General features: G+C 47.5%; 1 protein-coding gene across 2 annotated transcripts; it reads right to left on the reverse strand.

The window, feature by feature from the left end:
• Window positions 1–338: 338 nt before the first annotated feature.
• On the reverse strand, window positions 339–11,519 carry LOC104251330 (ATP-dependent RNA helicase DDX19B). Of its 2 annotated transcripts, XM_059829885.1 has the most exons (12): window positions 11,462–11,519; window positions 10,413–10,461; window positions 9,938–9,991; window positions 8,910–9,045; window positions 6,461–6,553; window positions 5,687–5,789; window positions 4,780–4,894; window positions 4,424–4,601; window positions 3,744–3,981; window positions 2,527–2,689; window positions 1,547–1,738; window positions 339–1,127 (listed from the first exon to the last, which is right to left on the reverse strand). In XM_059829885.1, the coding sequence occupies exons 1-12, from the start codon at window positions 11,516–11,518 to the stop codon at window positions 1,066–1,068; spliced, it is 1,440 nt and encodes a 479-aa protein (XP_059685868.1). In that variant the 5' UTR covers window position 11,519; the 3' UTR covers window positions 339–1,065. The 2 variants fall into 2 exon arrangements, with proteins under 2 accessions (XP_059685868.1, XP_059685869.1); XM_059829886.1 differs by lacking the exon at window positions 6,461–6,553.
• Between the last annotated feature and the right edge of the window lie 4,550 nt (window positions 11,520–16,069).

The following is a 16,069-nucleotide window of genomic DNA, read 5'->3' on the forward strand; positions in this document are numbered from 1 at the left end:
AAAACTCTGGTACTGAAACATACTGTAACAGGTAAATTTGGTGTTCTAAAGGTATTTTTTTTTTTGGTCAATACAAGCTATCATGATTATTGTTTTTTCTTTTATTTCTATTACTGATCGGTGAAGCCCAGCAGTTCTGTACGTTATTCATGCGGAGCTTCACAGCATCATCTTAGAACTGGCACCACCTGTCTAAAGGTGACCGACCCCCACTCCAACAGTCATTAGCATTTTATGGAGGTGAATTTATTCAGAAAATTAATTAGTACAGTTCCCTTCATACTGGCCCTCCCTCCCCAGCCCACCCACCCACACCTTGGTGAGGTTAAACGCTTCAGATGAACTTCTAGAGTACGTACTTAAGCACTGTCACCACTGCACCGCTTTACGTATAGTGGCCATTCTAACAAATCAAGGACAAATTAAAAGAAAATACTGCCCAGCAAAAGCAACACGGCACCTGTGTTTGCAAGTATGAGCTACTGGAGACATCCTCAGGACAATTTACGTAAGGAAAAGCAGGGCAAATCCATCAGGAAGCCAGAAATGAGTCTTAAAGAGCTCAGGGGAGCGCCAAAGAGAATGACATCCTATTTTGTACAAGTTGAGTTTTTAGCCAAAAACCAGCTGCCTTGTTTGGTTTGGTTTTTTTTTCTTTTCTTCACTTCTGTCCATTATATATTTGACTGTTGAATTTTAACTGATCAGGTTAGTGCTGAACTTCATTCCAATTATAGGCAATAAAGCTTTTTTTTTTTAAATTTGTTTTAGATAATTACATATTGCCCATTTTTTGGCAAGTGTATTTCTTAGAATTCAAAAATCTTCCCCTTTTAAGGCTAAACTAAGAAATGTTAAAAGCTTCTGTAAACATTTCCTCTTCCTCCCCATAGTTGCACAATTTGAAGTCCAACTGCAATTTTTAAAATGAGGTAATTTTTGTGTACTCATATCTTAAAGAGTCCTTTTCGGGACTAGCTGAGAGGCGTGCCAATCTGAACGCTGATCCAATTGTAGTGGGAGAGCTTCCACAGCAGGGTACACACCAGTTCCAGCAGCTGTACTTCAGTTAGTTATCTTCTCAATTTCATCCAAGTCGTCAGTATCCAATTTGTTTATCTTTTTGTCTGGGAAAGATGAGAAATAAGTCAGATTTCGTAACACAGCAGAGAAGGGAAAGCTGCTTTCTTTAGCTGGTCTTGAGGAGTTCAGGTTTATCCATGAAATGTTCAGTCAGGTTTTAAAACTACAACATAAAACTTTATTCTCTTCTCAAAGGCCCATTTGGGTACTCAAATATTACCCATCTCTGGAACATCCATTTTAAGGACTATCCAGGTAGCCAGCAAACCGACAACTTGATTTATTTCTGCTCCTATCATGTGTAGCAGTTCACAATCCTAAGTGACATTACACAAAACGCAGCTGATGTGCTCTTCTGCAGTCAGTTTAAGGCTCAGTAAGTATCTGCTCAGCATACAGCTAGCCAAATTCTGCAGAAATAACATCTAATTTTAGAGAAAGAAGAAAGTCTGAGGGTACGTACTGAAATGTTCCTGGATTCTGTTGAGAATATTCATGCTGTGCTTGCTGTCCACCATGTTAATAGCCAGTCCTCGCTTGCCGAAGCGACCTGTACGTCCAATCCGGTGGAGGTAAGTCTCATTATCTGGATTTCCATCCTTATCCACAGGAAGGTCAAAATTGATAACAACAGAGACCTGCTCTACATCGATCCCTGATAAAAAGAAAGCATCAGATTACACAACTACATTTAAACCGCTTTATAGCGGGAACAGCCTGCTCTGGCCTGACCTGCGTGCAGTTTGGTCCCCACATCCAGGTTACCCAACAGCAGAATTTCCAACAGCTTTCCATGCGCCGCTGTGTGGCTGCCTCCACATTGAGTGAAGAGTTAAAAGCCAGTCTCAACTTCTGAAATGGATCTTTTCCACAATATCCTTACGGGGTACTTCGAAATAAAAACTATCTAGCTGTTACACCAGAGAATCCCACTGAGATGGCTAACGGAAAAGCAGTCAGAGATGCTTTAACCAGCACTTACGTATTTTGGAAACTCTCTCCCCTCTCCGAAGCTGTAAAGGCCTCTTGTTTTTTCCAAGTACTATGTTGTCTTAACTGTTCTAGGATGTCAAATTGCAACACAAATTCCTACTGGAGTTCAGTACTTTTCAGATTTCCGTATTTCGGAACATGTTTATTTTAAACACTGAGGGTCAGCAGTACAAGCCAGGCTTGGCGCCAGAAGCATAAAATTCTCACAGGATGGACTTTTTCATCCCAAGCTGCAGGAAGCCTACAAGGAATCCTGTGTTTGCCCATGGGCATCTTTATATGCACAGACACAGTCAGCAGCCCAGAAGTCCAGGAACAGCTTTAAGGACCCTAAGCTGTCCAGACTGGAACACTTGAGGACGTGAATTCTTTCTGCAAGCTGGCCAGCAGTGTGTTATCTTAGGAACTGCTGCTTCTGCCCCTCCCTGGCCCAGCTCTGCCATGCCCTACCTCTGGCACAGACGTTTGTGGTCACCAGCACCTTTTCTTTGCCCTCTCGGAAACGCTCTATCACTGCGGCTCTCTGTTCCACCATCATTTCCCCACTGAGCAATGCCACCTGATGGCCTTCCTTCGAGAGCTCCGCCGCCAGCCAGCCGGCCGTCTTCCGAGTCTGAAACACAAAGCGAGGCCTGCCTTTGGGAGGAAGTTTTAATGCTGTAAAGCGGGAACAAACCTCTCCGGGGTCGACTGGAAGCTCCGCGGCTCCTCAGTTTTAGTATCTCAAAAGGAAACGGCTCCTAAGCGCTGTGCCCTCCCCTCTCCCCATTCCAAACTGCACTCCCAGCTCTCATATCAGAAGTAGGAAAACGTACATCTGCCACCACAGCAACCCTTGTTTAAGAAAAGGATGTGTTTTTTCTTTGTGCTCTTCTCCTCAGCTTGCACTCTATGAAGGATTACATATGTAGGCTAAAAACTCACAAGCACTGTCAAGAAAACAAAACTACTCAGCTTGGAAAATGGCAGGTTTAGAGCTGAATGTAGTTGTGAAATCCCATAGAGACTATACAGAGTCTTGAATTAAACAGTTTCCAATTATGATGGTTTTCTGAGCTCTGATTACGTCTGATATTATTACATCTCGAGACAACATAAAAGCAGACTGCTGCAGCAGACTCCAACTACAGGTTTTATCTTGTCTGAGCTAGATTTACAGGGCTGTTCTGGTGCTGTCAGCACTGTTTTTTTTCCATGACTTATGGTGGCTTCCAGAAAAAAAGACGTCTCAGTATGATTCACAGAGAGACCCCAGAGGTATATCACCAATTACCTGAGGGAAATGGAGCCCCAGGAAAAGTAATGTCTCAGCTGCAGAATTACAAGTCTTCCCCATCCCTCATTCTGCCCTATTTTTACCCAACCTCAGGGTTTTGGGGTTTGCTCAGTAGTTCTGAATAATATTTTGTTTTGGAAAACTGTGCATTACTCTGATCTTTGCTTCAGAGGACTTCAAGAATAAAAATGACCTGGATGGACAAACCCAGAGAAACGAACTAGCTAGTGCTATCATGGCTCTCAGGATTTCACTCAAAGAAAGAGCGAAGAAAAGCCAAAGAAAAGGGCAATTCGTGTTCTCAGTTTCTGAAAAGCATGCCTGGCCAGGTTTTTAGCAATAGCAGACGCTAACAGGGTCGTTGGGACTAACATTCCCTGAAAGGACTTACGTGGCAGAAGATCATGGCCTGGGCAATGGTGATAGCGCCGTAGATATTACAGAGAGCCTGGAACTTCTCATCTCTGTTATTGCACAGAACGTAATACTGCTTAATAGTGTCCAGCGTCTCCTCCTCTCGCTTCAGTTTGATAATATTTGGGTCAGGAACAACTTTTTGAGCAAACTTCCACACAGAATCCTCAAAAGTGGCTGAAAACAGAAGCATCTGGCAGTCCCTGGGGAGCATTCTGCAAGAGAGAGCAAAATGGGCAGGGTTCCCACGCAACACCATTGCCCCCCTGATATCCTGATGGGATTAATGCTATAGGCAAAGCAGAACAATAACCTCAGAACCAGTTATTTCAGTGTCTGGAAAGACTAATGCTAATCTTACCAACACCTGATCGTTCCCTCATGGACCAGTGGCATCCAGACTTGCATTCTTAAAAATGAATAAACCCTGCTCCAGGGACAGGCTTTTTATTCTGTAAGAAAATGAAACTGCTTGTCATCCCCTGACATTCTGCCTCTATTAACCATCTGGATTAGTGCTAAATATATCATTTTAATCTTGTTGCTTTATCGGTGAAGACACCGGTCGAGAATCTAGCCCTGCTGTCCCTACCTTACAAAATAGCTATCATCGAAAGAAACAAAAATCACCTCGGGCAATGTACACCGAGTCCTTACCTCTGAATGCGGATGCTCTGGTCCTGATGGCCCTGGGTTGCTATCATCACGTCAGCCTCATCCAAGACGAACACTTTGATTTTCTTGGGATCTATGAATTTCAGTTTGGAACACCAGTCCAGCACAGTGCCAGGTGTGCCGATTACAATCTGCTCAGAGATCTTCTGACCTCTCTCCACTGCCGAGACAGAAAGGAAGGTTTTCATAAGATGGCCGGGCAGACAGTGAAATGCTCTGCCCCTCTCTGAACTAGCCTATTTCACCATCTGACTGCTCTATTGTTCGTTTGCTGTATTGCACCCAAGGAATATTATTTTCTCATTTACAGTCTGTTGGTAGCATTTCACTTTACTCACGTTTATTGCCTCGGACAGCATACGCAAGTTTCAGCTCCGGATAAAACTTTCCCATCTGTTCAATCACTTTTCCTGTTTGAAGTGCCAGCTCGTACGTTGGGGAAAGGCACAAACACTGGAGGGACAGAAGGATAACGCGTTTGAGATGACCAACATCCTGGGCAACACTATCACACTTGCTTTTAAAAATCCTTATTATTGAAGTTTTCCTGAAGACGAACATGCAAGCAGCTGAACAGTTTCTGAAAGCCCATCAGTTCTGCATTGTGGAACTAAGGGAATGAGTTGATGTGACACAGTCACCTAGCTACTGGCTTTCTGTGTTCAGTTCTGCTCCTCGGGCTTGAGAGTGCAGGCACTCTGCTAGGGGACATATATGGACAGTAGTGGCAAGGAACCTAACACCTACAATTAGACTAAGAGATAAGAACAGCATTTTTTAAGGAAAGAATTCTAGCCTTGATAACACTGCTCAACTATGTCATAAAGGAAACTGGGTTAGAAAAGCCCCTTTCCAGGCGTTCTCTGCTCTGTTGTCACAGATATCTTCTCTTCCATCCCAAATTCCACTTACTTAACCCCCTTCAGCCTGCAATACTTCTCTGACTTAATTTCTCCCAGAATGATATCCCCCCGATTTAACTCCTCAACAAGCAATGGTAACCTTAGTGATGCAAGGGAGGGACTGACAGGAACAAGTTGTGAGCGAAATCCACGTCTTCTGCATTAAAGGCATTTTGATAGATTCCCAATCACCAGCTAAGCACTTTACATAAACAGCATCAGAGATGGGTTCATCAAGCTATGAATTTACTATCAAAGGTCTCAACAGAAGCCCAGCCTCTTCACTAGGTGGCACTGCACCACCCCAAAACCCCCCGAAACAGTCACGTCCCAGAAACTTTACCTGTGGATACTTGTTCCCAGGTTCAACACGACTGAGCATGGCCAGGACAAAGGCAGCTGTCTTGCCAGTACCGGACTGAGATTGTGCGATCAAGTTTTGTGGGCTGAAGAACGTACAGGAGACATGAGCTCAACCAGATGAACCACCCGGACAATGTATTCAGGGGGTTGAATGATAAAGAAAATGCAGCGAGTGGCATTTTAATACCTTGTAGATTTACCACTGCTCTGGACTGGTGCCTGACTTGACCAGCTACGTTCCACGGGGCAGAAGTTAGTTTCTGCCCTCTACCAACTCTCTCTTTCAGCACCTCTTGATTATGGAGATTCGGAAGGAAAACTGCGATTATCTGGCAGTACTTTTCCATTTTGCACATCTCCCCCTAGTGTCTTAACACTTCATACATTTCAGCTCAGGGGCGCAGAGAGGAAAACCAGCCATGCAGTATCTCAACTACTCCCACCCACCCAGGATTTCTGGAGCTCTGTTCCACAGCAGCCTTATTATTTCTCCTCTACACTGACCAGGAAAATCGGATTGACCTCAGCCGAACGCTGCGGCACTGTGTGTTCAGTACCAGCCCTAGGAAAAGGACAAATCCAGGGCTGCTGGCACATAGTTCGTGACCACAGAAACACCGTGGCATGGGAAACCTTTCACCACAGCCCGGACAGGTCCCCCATCACCATCCTCCCATCCCAAGTTCAGTAATAGTGCACTAAATCTTTCAAATCCTTCCTATACTGGAAGGGAATAGAAAGTATGTGTACATACGGTTCAGCAAGCATCATGGGCAGGGCATTCTCTTGTATCTTAGATGGTCTGTTGAAGCCCATGGCATAGACTCCTTGCAGGAGCTGTGGTTTCCTGAAAACAGAGGAGTTTTTTATACCGTGACCTATTAAAGTACATTTGGCTTTCATCTATGTACAAAAAGGTGAGAAAGAAACCTTGCAACCAGACCTAGAGATGCCCCTTTCTGTGCACCCGCTATGATCGCACAGGTGAGGTGACTATGATTAATGCCTGGAAGCTACAACAAGTGACAGCAGAAAGTTTGGAAAGGAAACTTTTGCAAAAAACTCCTTGATTTAGTAAGGCAGCCTGCATGCCCGCCTTTCACACCTACACGGAAAACCGTGTGTCACAGCTCTAAGGCTAGCACTGGGCTTCTTGTTCTAAAGCAGCTTTTCAGACAATCCCGGGAATCCCAGAGCAGAAAGCATTAATCCTGTCCTTTAGGCCAATCCCTTTTCCTCGGCCATGCCTAATCTGAGCGCCAAAATTATCACTCCTTGAAGCCTCGAATACGGAACAAAGCGACCTCAGTGTATGAGGAACAGAATAAACCGTAATCTCACGAAATCATTGCAAGGATTTCAGTAAGTTGTAACGGATTCTGTAATACATACCGACATCTTAACACCAGAGCGATACTGGCTTAGCGCACAAAACTGGTAAATGACTGATAAGCTTAGTTCGCCGTGACTACTCCTAGTGATCCATGGTTACAACCCAGCACTCAAACCTAAGTGTGTCCTCAAATGCTCATCAATTGCGTTTTCTCAAGGGAGCTTTCTAGTCTCAGCAGACACTTGTGCAGACAAGGAGATCCAAGAACAACCTAAAATTCAGGTTATGCTGCTAGCGAACTCTTAGCCGATGACCTTCAAGTGCTTACTGGAGTGCTGTTAGTGGTACTCAGAAGTGAGGGCTTTCCTTTCAAAGCAGGTTACAGGTTTCCTGCCCACCATTTCCCACTGTTAAGAACTTCCTATTCAGCACAACATGCTTTTTAAAAATCGTATCTTACTTTCAGACAACGGCTGGAACAAAAGCTCTTTGAAAACGTAACCTTGTGCTGCTCAGAAGCAAGGACGTACAAAGCCCAACTCTGCAACAGTTGCCAAGGATACAGCAAGTCACAACAAAATGAAGACTCAATTAGTCTGGCTGCCCCCATCATTAACTCACTTGGATTGTTTGGCTTTTGAAAGATGGGAATTAGTCTAACAGGCACTAGAGGACTTCAGCTTTTTTTGTTAGACATTCAACCACTAACATTAACAAAGTGAAATGACATCCTGACATTTCACGGTGAGAAGTCTCCTCGGCTCCGATTTCCCCGCGGAGCTTGCAAAAGAGCAACAAAACCGAGATCATCAATATAACCAACAACAATCCCAACGGGACAGCCTCTTCTGCACATTAAAAACATATATAAATCCATCATGCCTTAAATACAGCTACCGTCACTTGAAAGCTCCACTGGTAAAGGTACTCAATAGGAAGGGTCAGGCAATACTAACGGTAGAGTCTCTCCAGGACAGAAATCCAGTATCACTGGCAGAGAAAAGATACGCTTTTCCCATTGTGCTATTTGCTGCTGCTCCTGGATCTTCACAATAACCGTCAGAGAACAGTAACGGAAGATGGTTGTGTTCATTACTTCTGCCAATAAAACAAATCTTGTGTTTTCCCAAACATTGCCGTGCTGCTGGAACACCTGCTCCGAGCCTCCCTGCATTTCCTGGAGAACTGGTGGCGAAATAACGGTGCCTCCGACACAGAAAAGGTCTCACTTTGCAATTCACATAACTCTGGTGACAGCAGCTGTGGAAGGACAGCCCTCCCTCCTCTGTCCACCCCATCCAGCTTATCACACGTGAGCTCCACTGTGCATTTGGAGACCAAAACCCATACGCTGAAACTCAGAATAGTGTTGCTAGAGCTGATTATAGAAAGCAATGCTAGCTCTACATCAACCAGGACTTAAAAGGAGCTCGTTTCAGATGGAAGCCTTCACAAGGCACCAAGATAAAATAATTCTCCTTGCATTTAAATAATACAATAAAGGCTATGCTAATTTATTAATGACAAGTTTGCAGTAATTTGAAACAGAAACCCATGCACTTTTAAGCAGTATCTCCTACACAGCCAGGGAATCTATCAGGACACCAGGGGAGGCTCCAACTATCTCATCAGCTCCAAACTCGCATCTGCTCTTGCAGCCTCACCAAAAGTGAGTCAACGCTGCTCTCCCCGAGTTCAAGAACGAGGAGGCTTCCTACAACCGAGCGGGCCAAACAATATGCTGAAAAATATAGTCATAAGGGAGCCTGTTTAATATTTCTGTTCCCAGGTTTTAACAGCTCAACGCAGAGAAGTCTCTGGCTCATCCCAGCATTACCCTTCTAGCAGCTTTGAACTGACAGGCACTTACAGCCGCAGCTCCTCAAAAGACTTCACGGAGTAGAGAGGCGATGTGGGATCCCTCTGCAGCACCTCCACTTGATTTGTTGTGTCAACCAAGTTACTGCGGATTAGCTTGTTCAACAAGGACTGGGCAGCTCTGTCCTCTGTTGAAAAAGGAGGTAGGAAAAATAAATAAATCATAGCCTGGTTTAGGTGTTGCTCCCACTGAAACACTGCATTACTGAGCCAGTTAAAAAGGACAAGATGCATCCAAATACTGAAATTCTCTATTACAGAGCAATGTTATAAAAAAGCCCAAACTTCCTGAATGAGACATCTATCAGCATATCGCAGAGATTCACATTTAATATTTAGGAAGACAAACCAAAGCGAGCACTGTTTTAAGGGGGACCTTAACAGATACAGAACTCTGATTAAGATACTATAGCTTAACACCTAACGGGAAGGTGGGACAGGGTTAAAAGCCTCTTAAAGTGTTACTACTATCTGACATGTAGGCAGACACCTTTTAGGTGGGGTTTTTTTTTTTCTTTTCAAGGAAACTTTGAGGACAAACGGTACTTTGAAAGATTCCAGGGCTGAAACGCAGCAAGGGCTGAAGATAAGCGAGATCAAAACAGAAGGTTAAACTGCTGCACTTTGGGGTTTTGGTAATAAATCTGTTTTCTAAAGCCACCTTCTGAAGAATTCAGAGCTGTTACCCACCTCTTAACAGCCATTTCATAAACGCAACATGTTGGTTGCTACAGCAATTCCAGCTCCAGGTTATCCAACTGCTCCTGTATCCAGTCCTGCCTTTGAGGATACTGCTATCCCCTTATTTCTCTCCACTCTAATCCAGGAGTCTCCCAAGTAATTACAGGACCCAATGGCTTTAAAAGTATTATGGAAGAAGGACATGTCTTACAATTAAGTCCTTGGGGCAGGATACAAGATCATCCATCCTGAGACATAAGGCAGACTTACTTTAAGTATGTAGGAAATTAATTTCTTTTCAACATTCCTTGCCAAAGCTTTTTTCAAGAAGGCACTTACCCTTCTCCTCATCCTCTGTCTTCTCTACGTTGTCATCTGCCTTGACAACAGCACCTAAATTAAACAGATGGTTTTGGGGCAGATGTGAGGTCAGGCAGCCCACACCCGCAGAGTTTTAGGATTTGAATATTGTGGGAAAAGCTACAGAACAGCCCATTTTCCTAATGAGAGCCCTGCTCTATCGGTGCGCAGAAGAAACCCAAGTTATGGCTTGCTCTGTACGGCCAAGTTCAAGTTTATTAACCATGCCAACAGATTTTGCCCGCACAGCTCCTTCAATACAGCAAAACATGATTTAAAAAAGTTCACAACAAGCGCAACAGCCAGATATTTAGTCTACGCTACTGTTTAATCTTAGCTTTATGTTTTCCTTTTCTGGAATTTCTTGACTAATCGGGAATTTACTTTGGCAGCAGTGCTCCAAACAGAAAAACATTACGCCCTTTCTAAGACCATTTGAGCGGCCGTAACTCACCATTGGCATCTGGTTTGGTTTTTTCCTCCTTCAGGTGTAAACTGCTCAACTACAAGTGAGGAAAAACAAAAAAATCAGTCATTCAAAGGCTACCGTAGCTACGTTTTACTAATGGCTAGGAAAACCTGAGCTTTCATCAAGGCTTCCAGATTTACCGCCTGCTAAAATTATTGCCCAGTGAAAACCCAGGCTTGAAGGCAAACGAGATGAACTTGATTTCAGGAGTTTTAAGATAAATACAACTTCTTCTATGCTGTAACGACGACATGGAGAAGGGGTTTGTTTTCTGTCCCTGCATCTCTGCTTCCTAATAGCTCTGCTGACGGCAAATGGGAGAAAATGTACATTCCAGGATGGAAACTCGAGCCAAGGGCAATCCTGGCTGACACAAGCTGTCCCAGGACGAGTCCCTCTCGCCGAGGGTTTGTTTTACCACCAGAAATATGATGGGGAGAGGAGCCCTGAGGGTATTTCTGCACATCCAGGGGCTGAATTAATGCTCTTCACGCTAAAGCGCAGCGCTTGAGCAGCTTGGAAAAATAAAAAACATAACACCTCAAATAAATTCAGATCTTGTCACAAAAAAAAATGAGTGAGAAAGGGATTTGTTTGGCCTCTGGATGAAGACCGCAGGCTCGGTGACCACCTCTGAAGTGGTGCTGCTGACAGGGCTGTGTCTGGATGTCGGGTGAGGGGGAAGGACAGGGGCCCCCCTACCCTTTTGATACTCAAAAAACGAAAGGAAAAAGAAATTTAAATTAAAAAAAAGGGATTTTTTTTTTTTTTTTTTTCCCTAAAAGAAGACCCCAGGCCCAGCGAAGCCCCGAGGCGGTGCTGCCCGCAGGGCCCCGCCGCGATGGGGAAGGAGAGGGGCCTCCCTGCCCCTTTGATGCGCCAGAGAAGAAAATGGGGAGAAAAGGGGTTTCCGGCGCTCGCTCTTTTCTGTGAGGAGGCGGCGGCGGCGCCAGCGCAGCCCCGGGGCCCCGCGCCTCAGGGCCGGGCCGCTGCCAGGGGACCCCCGGCCACCCCCCGCCCCGGGCCCCACTCACCGACTCGGCCGCCGCCTCCTGCTCGTCCACGGCCAGGGCCCAGGAGTCGGTGGCCATGTCCGGGCCGGGGGGCGCTGGCGCCGGGCTCACCGTGAGCAGCCGCAATGGCGCCGGGCGCGGGAAGGGCGCCTGCGCCGCCCGCAGTCACCGCCATCCCGCTCCCCCTCACGGCCCGGCGGCAACCGCGGCGGCGGCGATGGCGTTCCGGGAGCGGCGCGTTCCGGCCCCCCCCATCCGGGGGGTGATAATAAAGTGGGGGACAGAAATGGCTCGGGCGGGGGTTGTTGTCCCGCTCCGGGCTGTGCTGGGGGGGCACTGGGGGTCCGGTCCGGCCTGGCCTGGCCTGGCCTGGCCTGGCCTGGCCTTGCTCAGGGGCCTAGACCCTGCCCGCTGTGGGGCTGGGCGCAGCCCTGCTGTGGGGCCTGGCCCCCTCCATGGTGTGGGGCTGGGGTCAGGCCCTGCCCTGCCGTGCTGTGTGGAGTGGGGCCTGGCCCCCTGTGTGGTGTGGGGCTGGGGTCAGGCCCTGCCGTGCTGTGTGGAGTGGGGCCTGGCCCCCTGTATGGTGTGGGGCTGGGGTCAGGCCCTGCCGTGCTGTGTGGTGTGGGGCTTGGCCCCCTGTATGGTGTGGGGCTGGGGTCAGGCCCTGCCGTGCTGCGTGGTGTGGGGCTTGGCCCCCTGTATGGTGTGGGGCTGGGGTCAGGCCCTGCCGTGCTGCGTGGTGTGGGGCTTGGCCCCCTGTATGGTGTGGGGCTGGGGTCAGGCCCTGCCATGCTGCGTGGTGCGGGGCTTGGCCCCCTGTATGGTGTGGGGCTGGGGTCAGGCCCTGCCGTGCTGTGTGGTGAGGGGCCTGGCCCCCTGTGTGGTGTGGGGCTGGGTCAGGCCCTGCCATGCTGCATGGTGTGGGGCCTGGCCCCCTCTGTGGTGTGGGGCTGGGGTCAGGCCCTGCTTCACTGCCTGGTGTGGGGCCTGGCCCCCGGTATGGTGTGGGGCTGGGGGCTAGGGCCTACTTTGCTGTGTGGTGTGGGGCTACAGTTAGGCCCCACCATGCTGCATGGTGTGTGGTGCGGCTCCCTGCATGGCATGGAGCTGGGATCAGGCCCTGGTGCATTGAGTGGTGTGGGGCCTGGCCCCCCACGTATGGTGTGGGGCTGGGGGTGAGGCCCTGCTGTGCTGCATGCTGTGGGGCCCAGCCCCCTGTGTGGTGTGGGAGCGGGGCTTGCGTTTCCCATGTAATGGAGTCCCTTTGGGAACAGAAGCTCAGGGGAAGTCACAGAGCTGTGACATTTGTGAGGGAACTGCAGTTCTTTCTGTCTCTGAAATAGAGATGTAGGTGAAAAACAAGGTTGTAGAATGAGTCATGGAGGTGTAGACGTGGCAGGAACATGGAAAAGTCGTTTGTGTCCCGTCTCTTGCTGGAGGGCAGGAGCTGGCTTAGACCCGATATCAAACCTGTTCTTTAAAACTCCTGGGATAAAGGCGAGAAAAAGGGAAAGTAGAAAGGAAAGAAGCGTGGGAAGAGCCTGCGGGATTTCCTCACTGGGCTGCCATTCCCTGTGCAGTGTTTGTGCTTCCTTGAACCTTGCATGGAAGGAGCAGCCCTCGAGGAGGGTCTTAATTTGTGATTTTATTATATGTGGCAGGACTAGTAAAATGGCCAAGCCTGTAGGCAGCAGCCAGAAGTTCCCAAGGTGATGGTTACTTCCTGGTCTCGATACTCACCCTCCCTTTTAATGAAGACACAGAGCCACTTCGTTTGCTCCTGCAGCCTGAAACTTTCAGTCTGAGCAGTTATTTCTTTCTGTGCACGAGAAATCTTGTCCATGCCTCATGTAATTTTGCTGATATTGGTGCATTAGCCCAGGCAGGACCGGGCCCTTCACTATTGCTCTTCAAACACACTGCTGTGGTTTGTTTTTTTTTTTCCTTCCAACTAAAACCTGTGATTATTGAATATTGTCATCTGATGCTTTCCCCCCATCTATCTAATTAGGGTTCCTCTTCAGAGGCGAGAGCCCCATGTCCCTCTGCACGTCAGGATCCCAACCCCCCCCAGCCACACACGTGAACTTTGGGGTCTGGCAGTTATATTTGTAGAGGTGACATCATGGCTTTTTTCCATGGCAACTCATCGCAGTGCCCAGGAGGATGCTGAACACAGGAGCTGAATGCAAGGAGATTTTCAATGGGAACAGAGCAGGCAGCCGAAAGCAAGTCTGAGACATTAATTAATTAATTAGGGTAAAAATAAAAAGGAACATGGGAAAGACAGGAGTCCCGGAGGCCGATGAGCACTTTAGCTGCAGAGAGAGAGACGCTCGTGCTTCCCAGTGTAACGTTTTCTTGCGGAGACACACAGCTCCAGCAAAGAGATGTCATTGGGATTAGCCCCATTTTAGAGGTGGGAAAATCGAGGCATAGGAAACGAGAACTGCCTGTGGCTAGGCAGCGTTAGCCGGAAGCAGATCTTTCCAAGACCTCCCTTCTATTCCTCTGCCTTAGCTGCAATAATTTCTTGGGATTTTCAAGGCTTTGGGGGCTGTCAGTGAGGCACGATTGTGCTGGTGGTGGCGGGTGTTTCTGTGTTGCATCTTCTGTACATGAAGAAAGACTTTTCTCTGTCAGCCTCTGGGTCAGGGGTGGGTTCCTAGCGTGTGTGCTCAGCCACCCATACAGGGTCCTTGATTTTGCTAGGGACTCTGCTATCAAATAATTAAGTATTTATTCTTTTAAACATGAAATAAATATTCACATTAATTTAACATTAAATAAATGCTTAATTCCCCTCATCAGCGGACTTTGGCTGTGCTAGAACTAGAGATCTAAATGGCCACAAGTTGTGTCAGGGGAGGTTTAGACTGGATATTAGGAAAAATTTCTTCACTGAAAGGGTTGTCAGACACTGGAACAGGCTGCACAGGGAGGTGCTTGAGTCACCATCCCTGGGGGTTTTTAAAAGGTGAGGCACTTAGGGACATGGTTTAGTGGTGGACTTAGCAAGGTTAGGTTTACGGTTGGACTTGATGATCTTAAAGGTCTTTTCCAACCTAAATGATTCTATGATTCTATCTCAGGAGGGCAGATGTTGCACTGTCGAATTTCATTGGAATTAACTGTGGTCCTTACCCACCAAACAGGTCGGAGGCTCCTTGTCCGTGTGCATACCTGCTCAGAGGAGGAGGCAGTCCCTGCTTAGCCCCGTCTTACCCCTTTTTATCATCACCATCTACCAACAGGGTGGGTTTTTGTTTTTTTCCAAAGCATTCCAGGATGATGAAAACTGCATTTACATACAGAGCAGCGCATGGAAATAAAAAGAAGTGCTCATTGCTCTCCATCTAGCAGGAGATTTTGTTTAGGGTTGGGGTTTTTTCTGTTTTTTTTTTTTTTTTATCATGCCCAAACTTCCTAGCCCATTGAGGCAGGCTGTGTTTGGAGTGTGCAAACGTGAGAGCACTGTAACATTGAAGCATGAGTGAGCTGAATAATGAGCAGACCAGAAGCCGGGAAAGCCTGCCCCGTGCTTGGCCACTGGATGCCCTTGAGCTGGGCCCATAACTCACTGGGGCTGAGCCCATAACTCACCTGGGCTGGGCCCAGGCATGAAACAGGACTGGAAATACTCCTCTGTGGTGCCTTGATGTTTAGAGATGCTGCCTACCACCAGCTATTATCTGACCCTGGGTGGGTAAGCCACAAGCTACAAGAGGGGACTTCTGCTGAGCTCAAATTCTGCTTTTAGCGTGTCCTCCCCTAAATTTTGTCTCATTTACGCCCCTGCTGCAGCCCACCTGATTTCTCAGCTGCCGCTCCCTGGGAGGAGGTGTCCCTTATCGACGTTGGGGTTTCCTAGGCATGGCCAACCTGGAGAAGATGAGGAGGAACGAACGCCGGTCGAAGGCCCCCGTGAGCTGCTTTGGCATGTGGCAGCACTTCTGAACATCACATTGATGCTCTTGGCGATGCAGCCTCACCTTCGGTGCTAAATATTAGTTCCCCCTAAAACAACTGTCTTTCTCTTCTCCCAAGGTCTCGCATCTGCCTCAGCCTCCATGTCAGATCCTGCTCTGTTTTATAAATAAATATGCTGCAGCTACCAGATTTGTTGGTATGAATCCCAGGATTTCTCCTGACATATGTTATTATTTTCTTCGTAGGAGCCAAAAGCCATAGTAAGCAAACATTTTAACAGATGCTGGAAACATGGGACGTGGGCTTCTTGGTGGCTGACTTATTTGTCTAGCAAGAACCATAAATTCTCAAGCTTCAGGGCTTAAGTCAGCCTCTGGGAGCTGGGCTTAGGGAAAAAGCTCTCAACTAGGTGTTTGCTTGCGGAGCTTCTTGCCATTTCCCTTAAAGCATGTCTTTCTCAGTGAGGACAAGATGGTTCATTAGGGATGCTATACATCTGGTCATCCCGTTCCTCCTACGGCGTGGATGTATGCTTGGAGACGAGGGGGAGAAGGAAAATGCTCCGGGTTCATCTGAATGCAGACGGAAGGGGAGACGTGGGGGTTATAGGGAAGAGATGTTTTAGCACAGAGCCCAGTGGGTGAGTTTAGGGGCTCGGTCTGCCGGTGGCAGTGGATTTACTGCTAGGGACGGGTCTGC

Source organism: Gavia stellata, chromosome 27, assembly GCF_030936135.1.
Source record: "Gavia stellata isolate bGavSte3 chromosome 27, bGavSte3.hap2, whole genome shotgun sequence".
Lineage (NCBI taxonomy): Eukaryota > Metazoa > Chordata > Aves > Gaviiformes > Gaviidae > Gavia > Gavia stellata.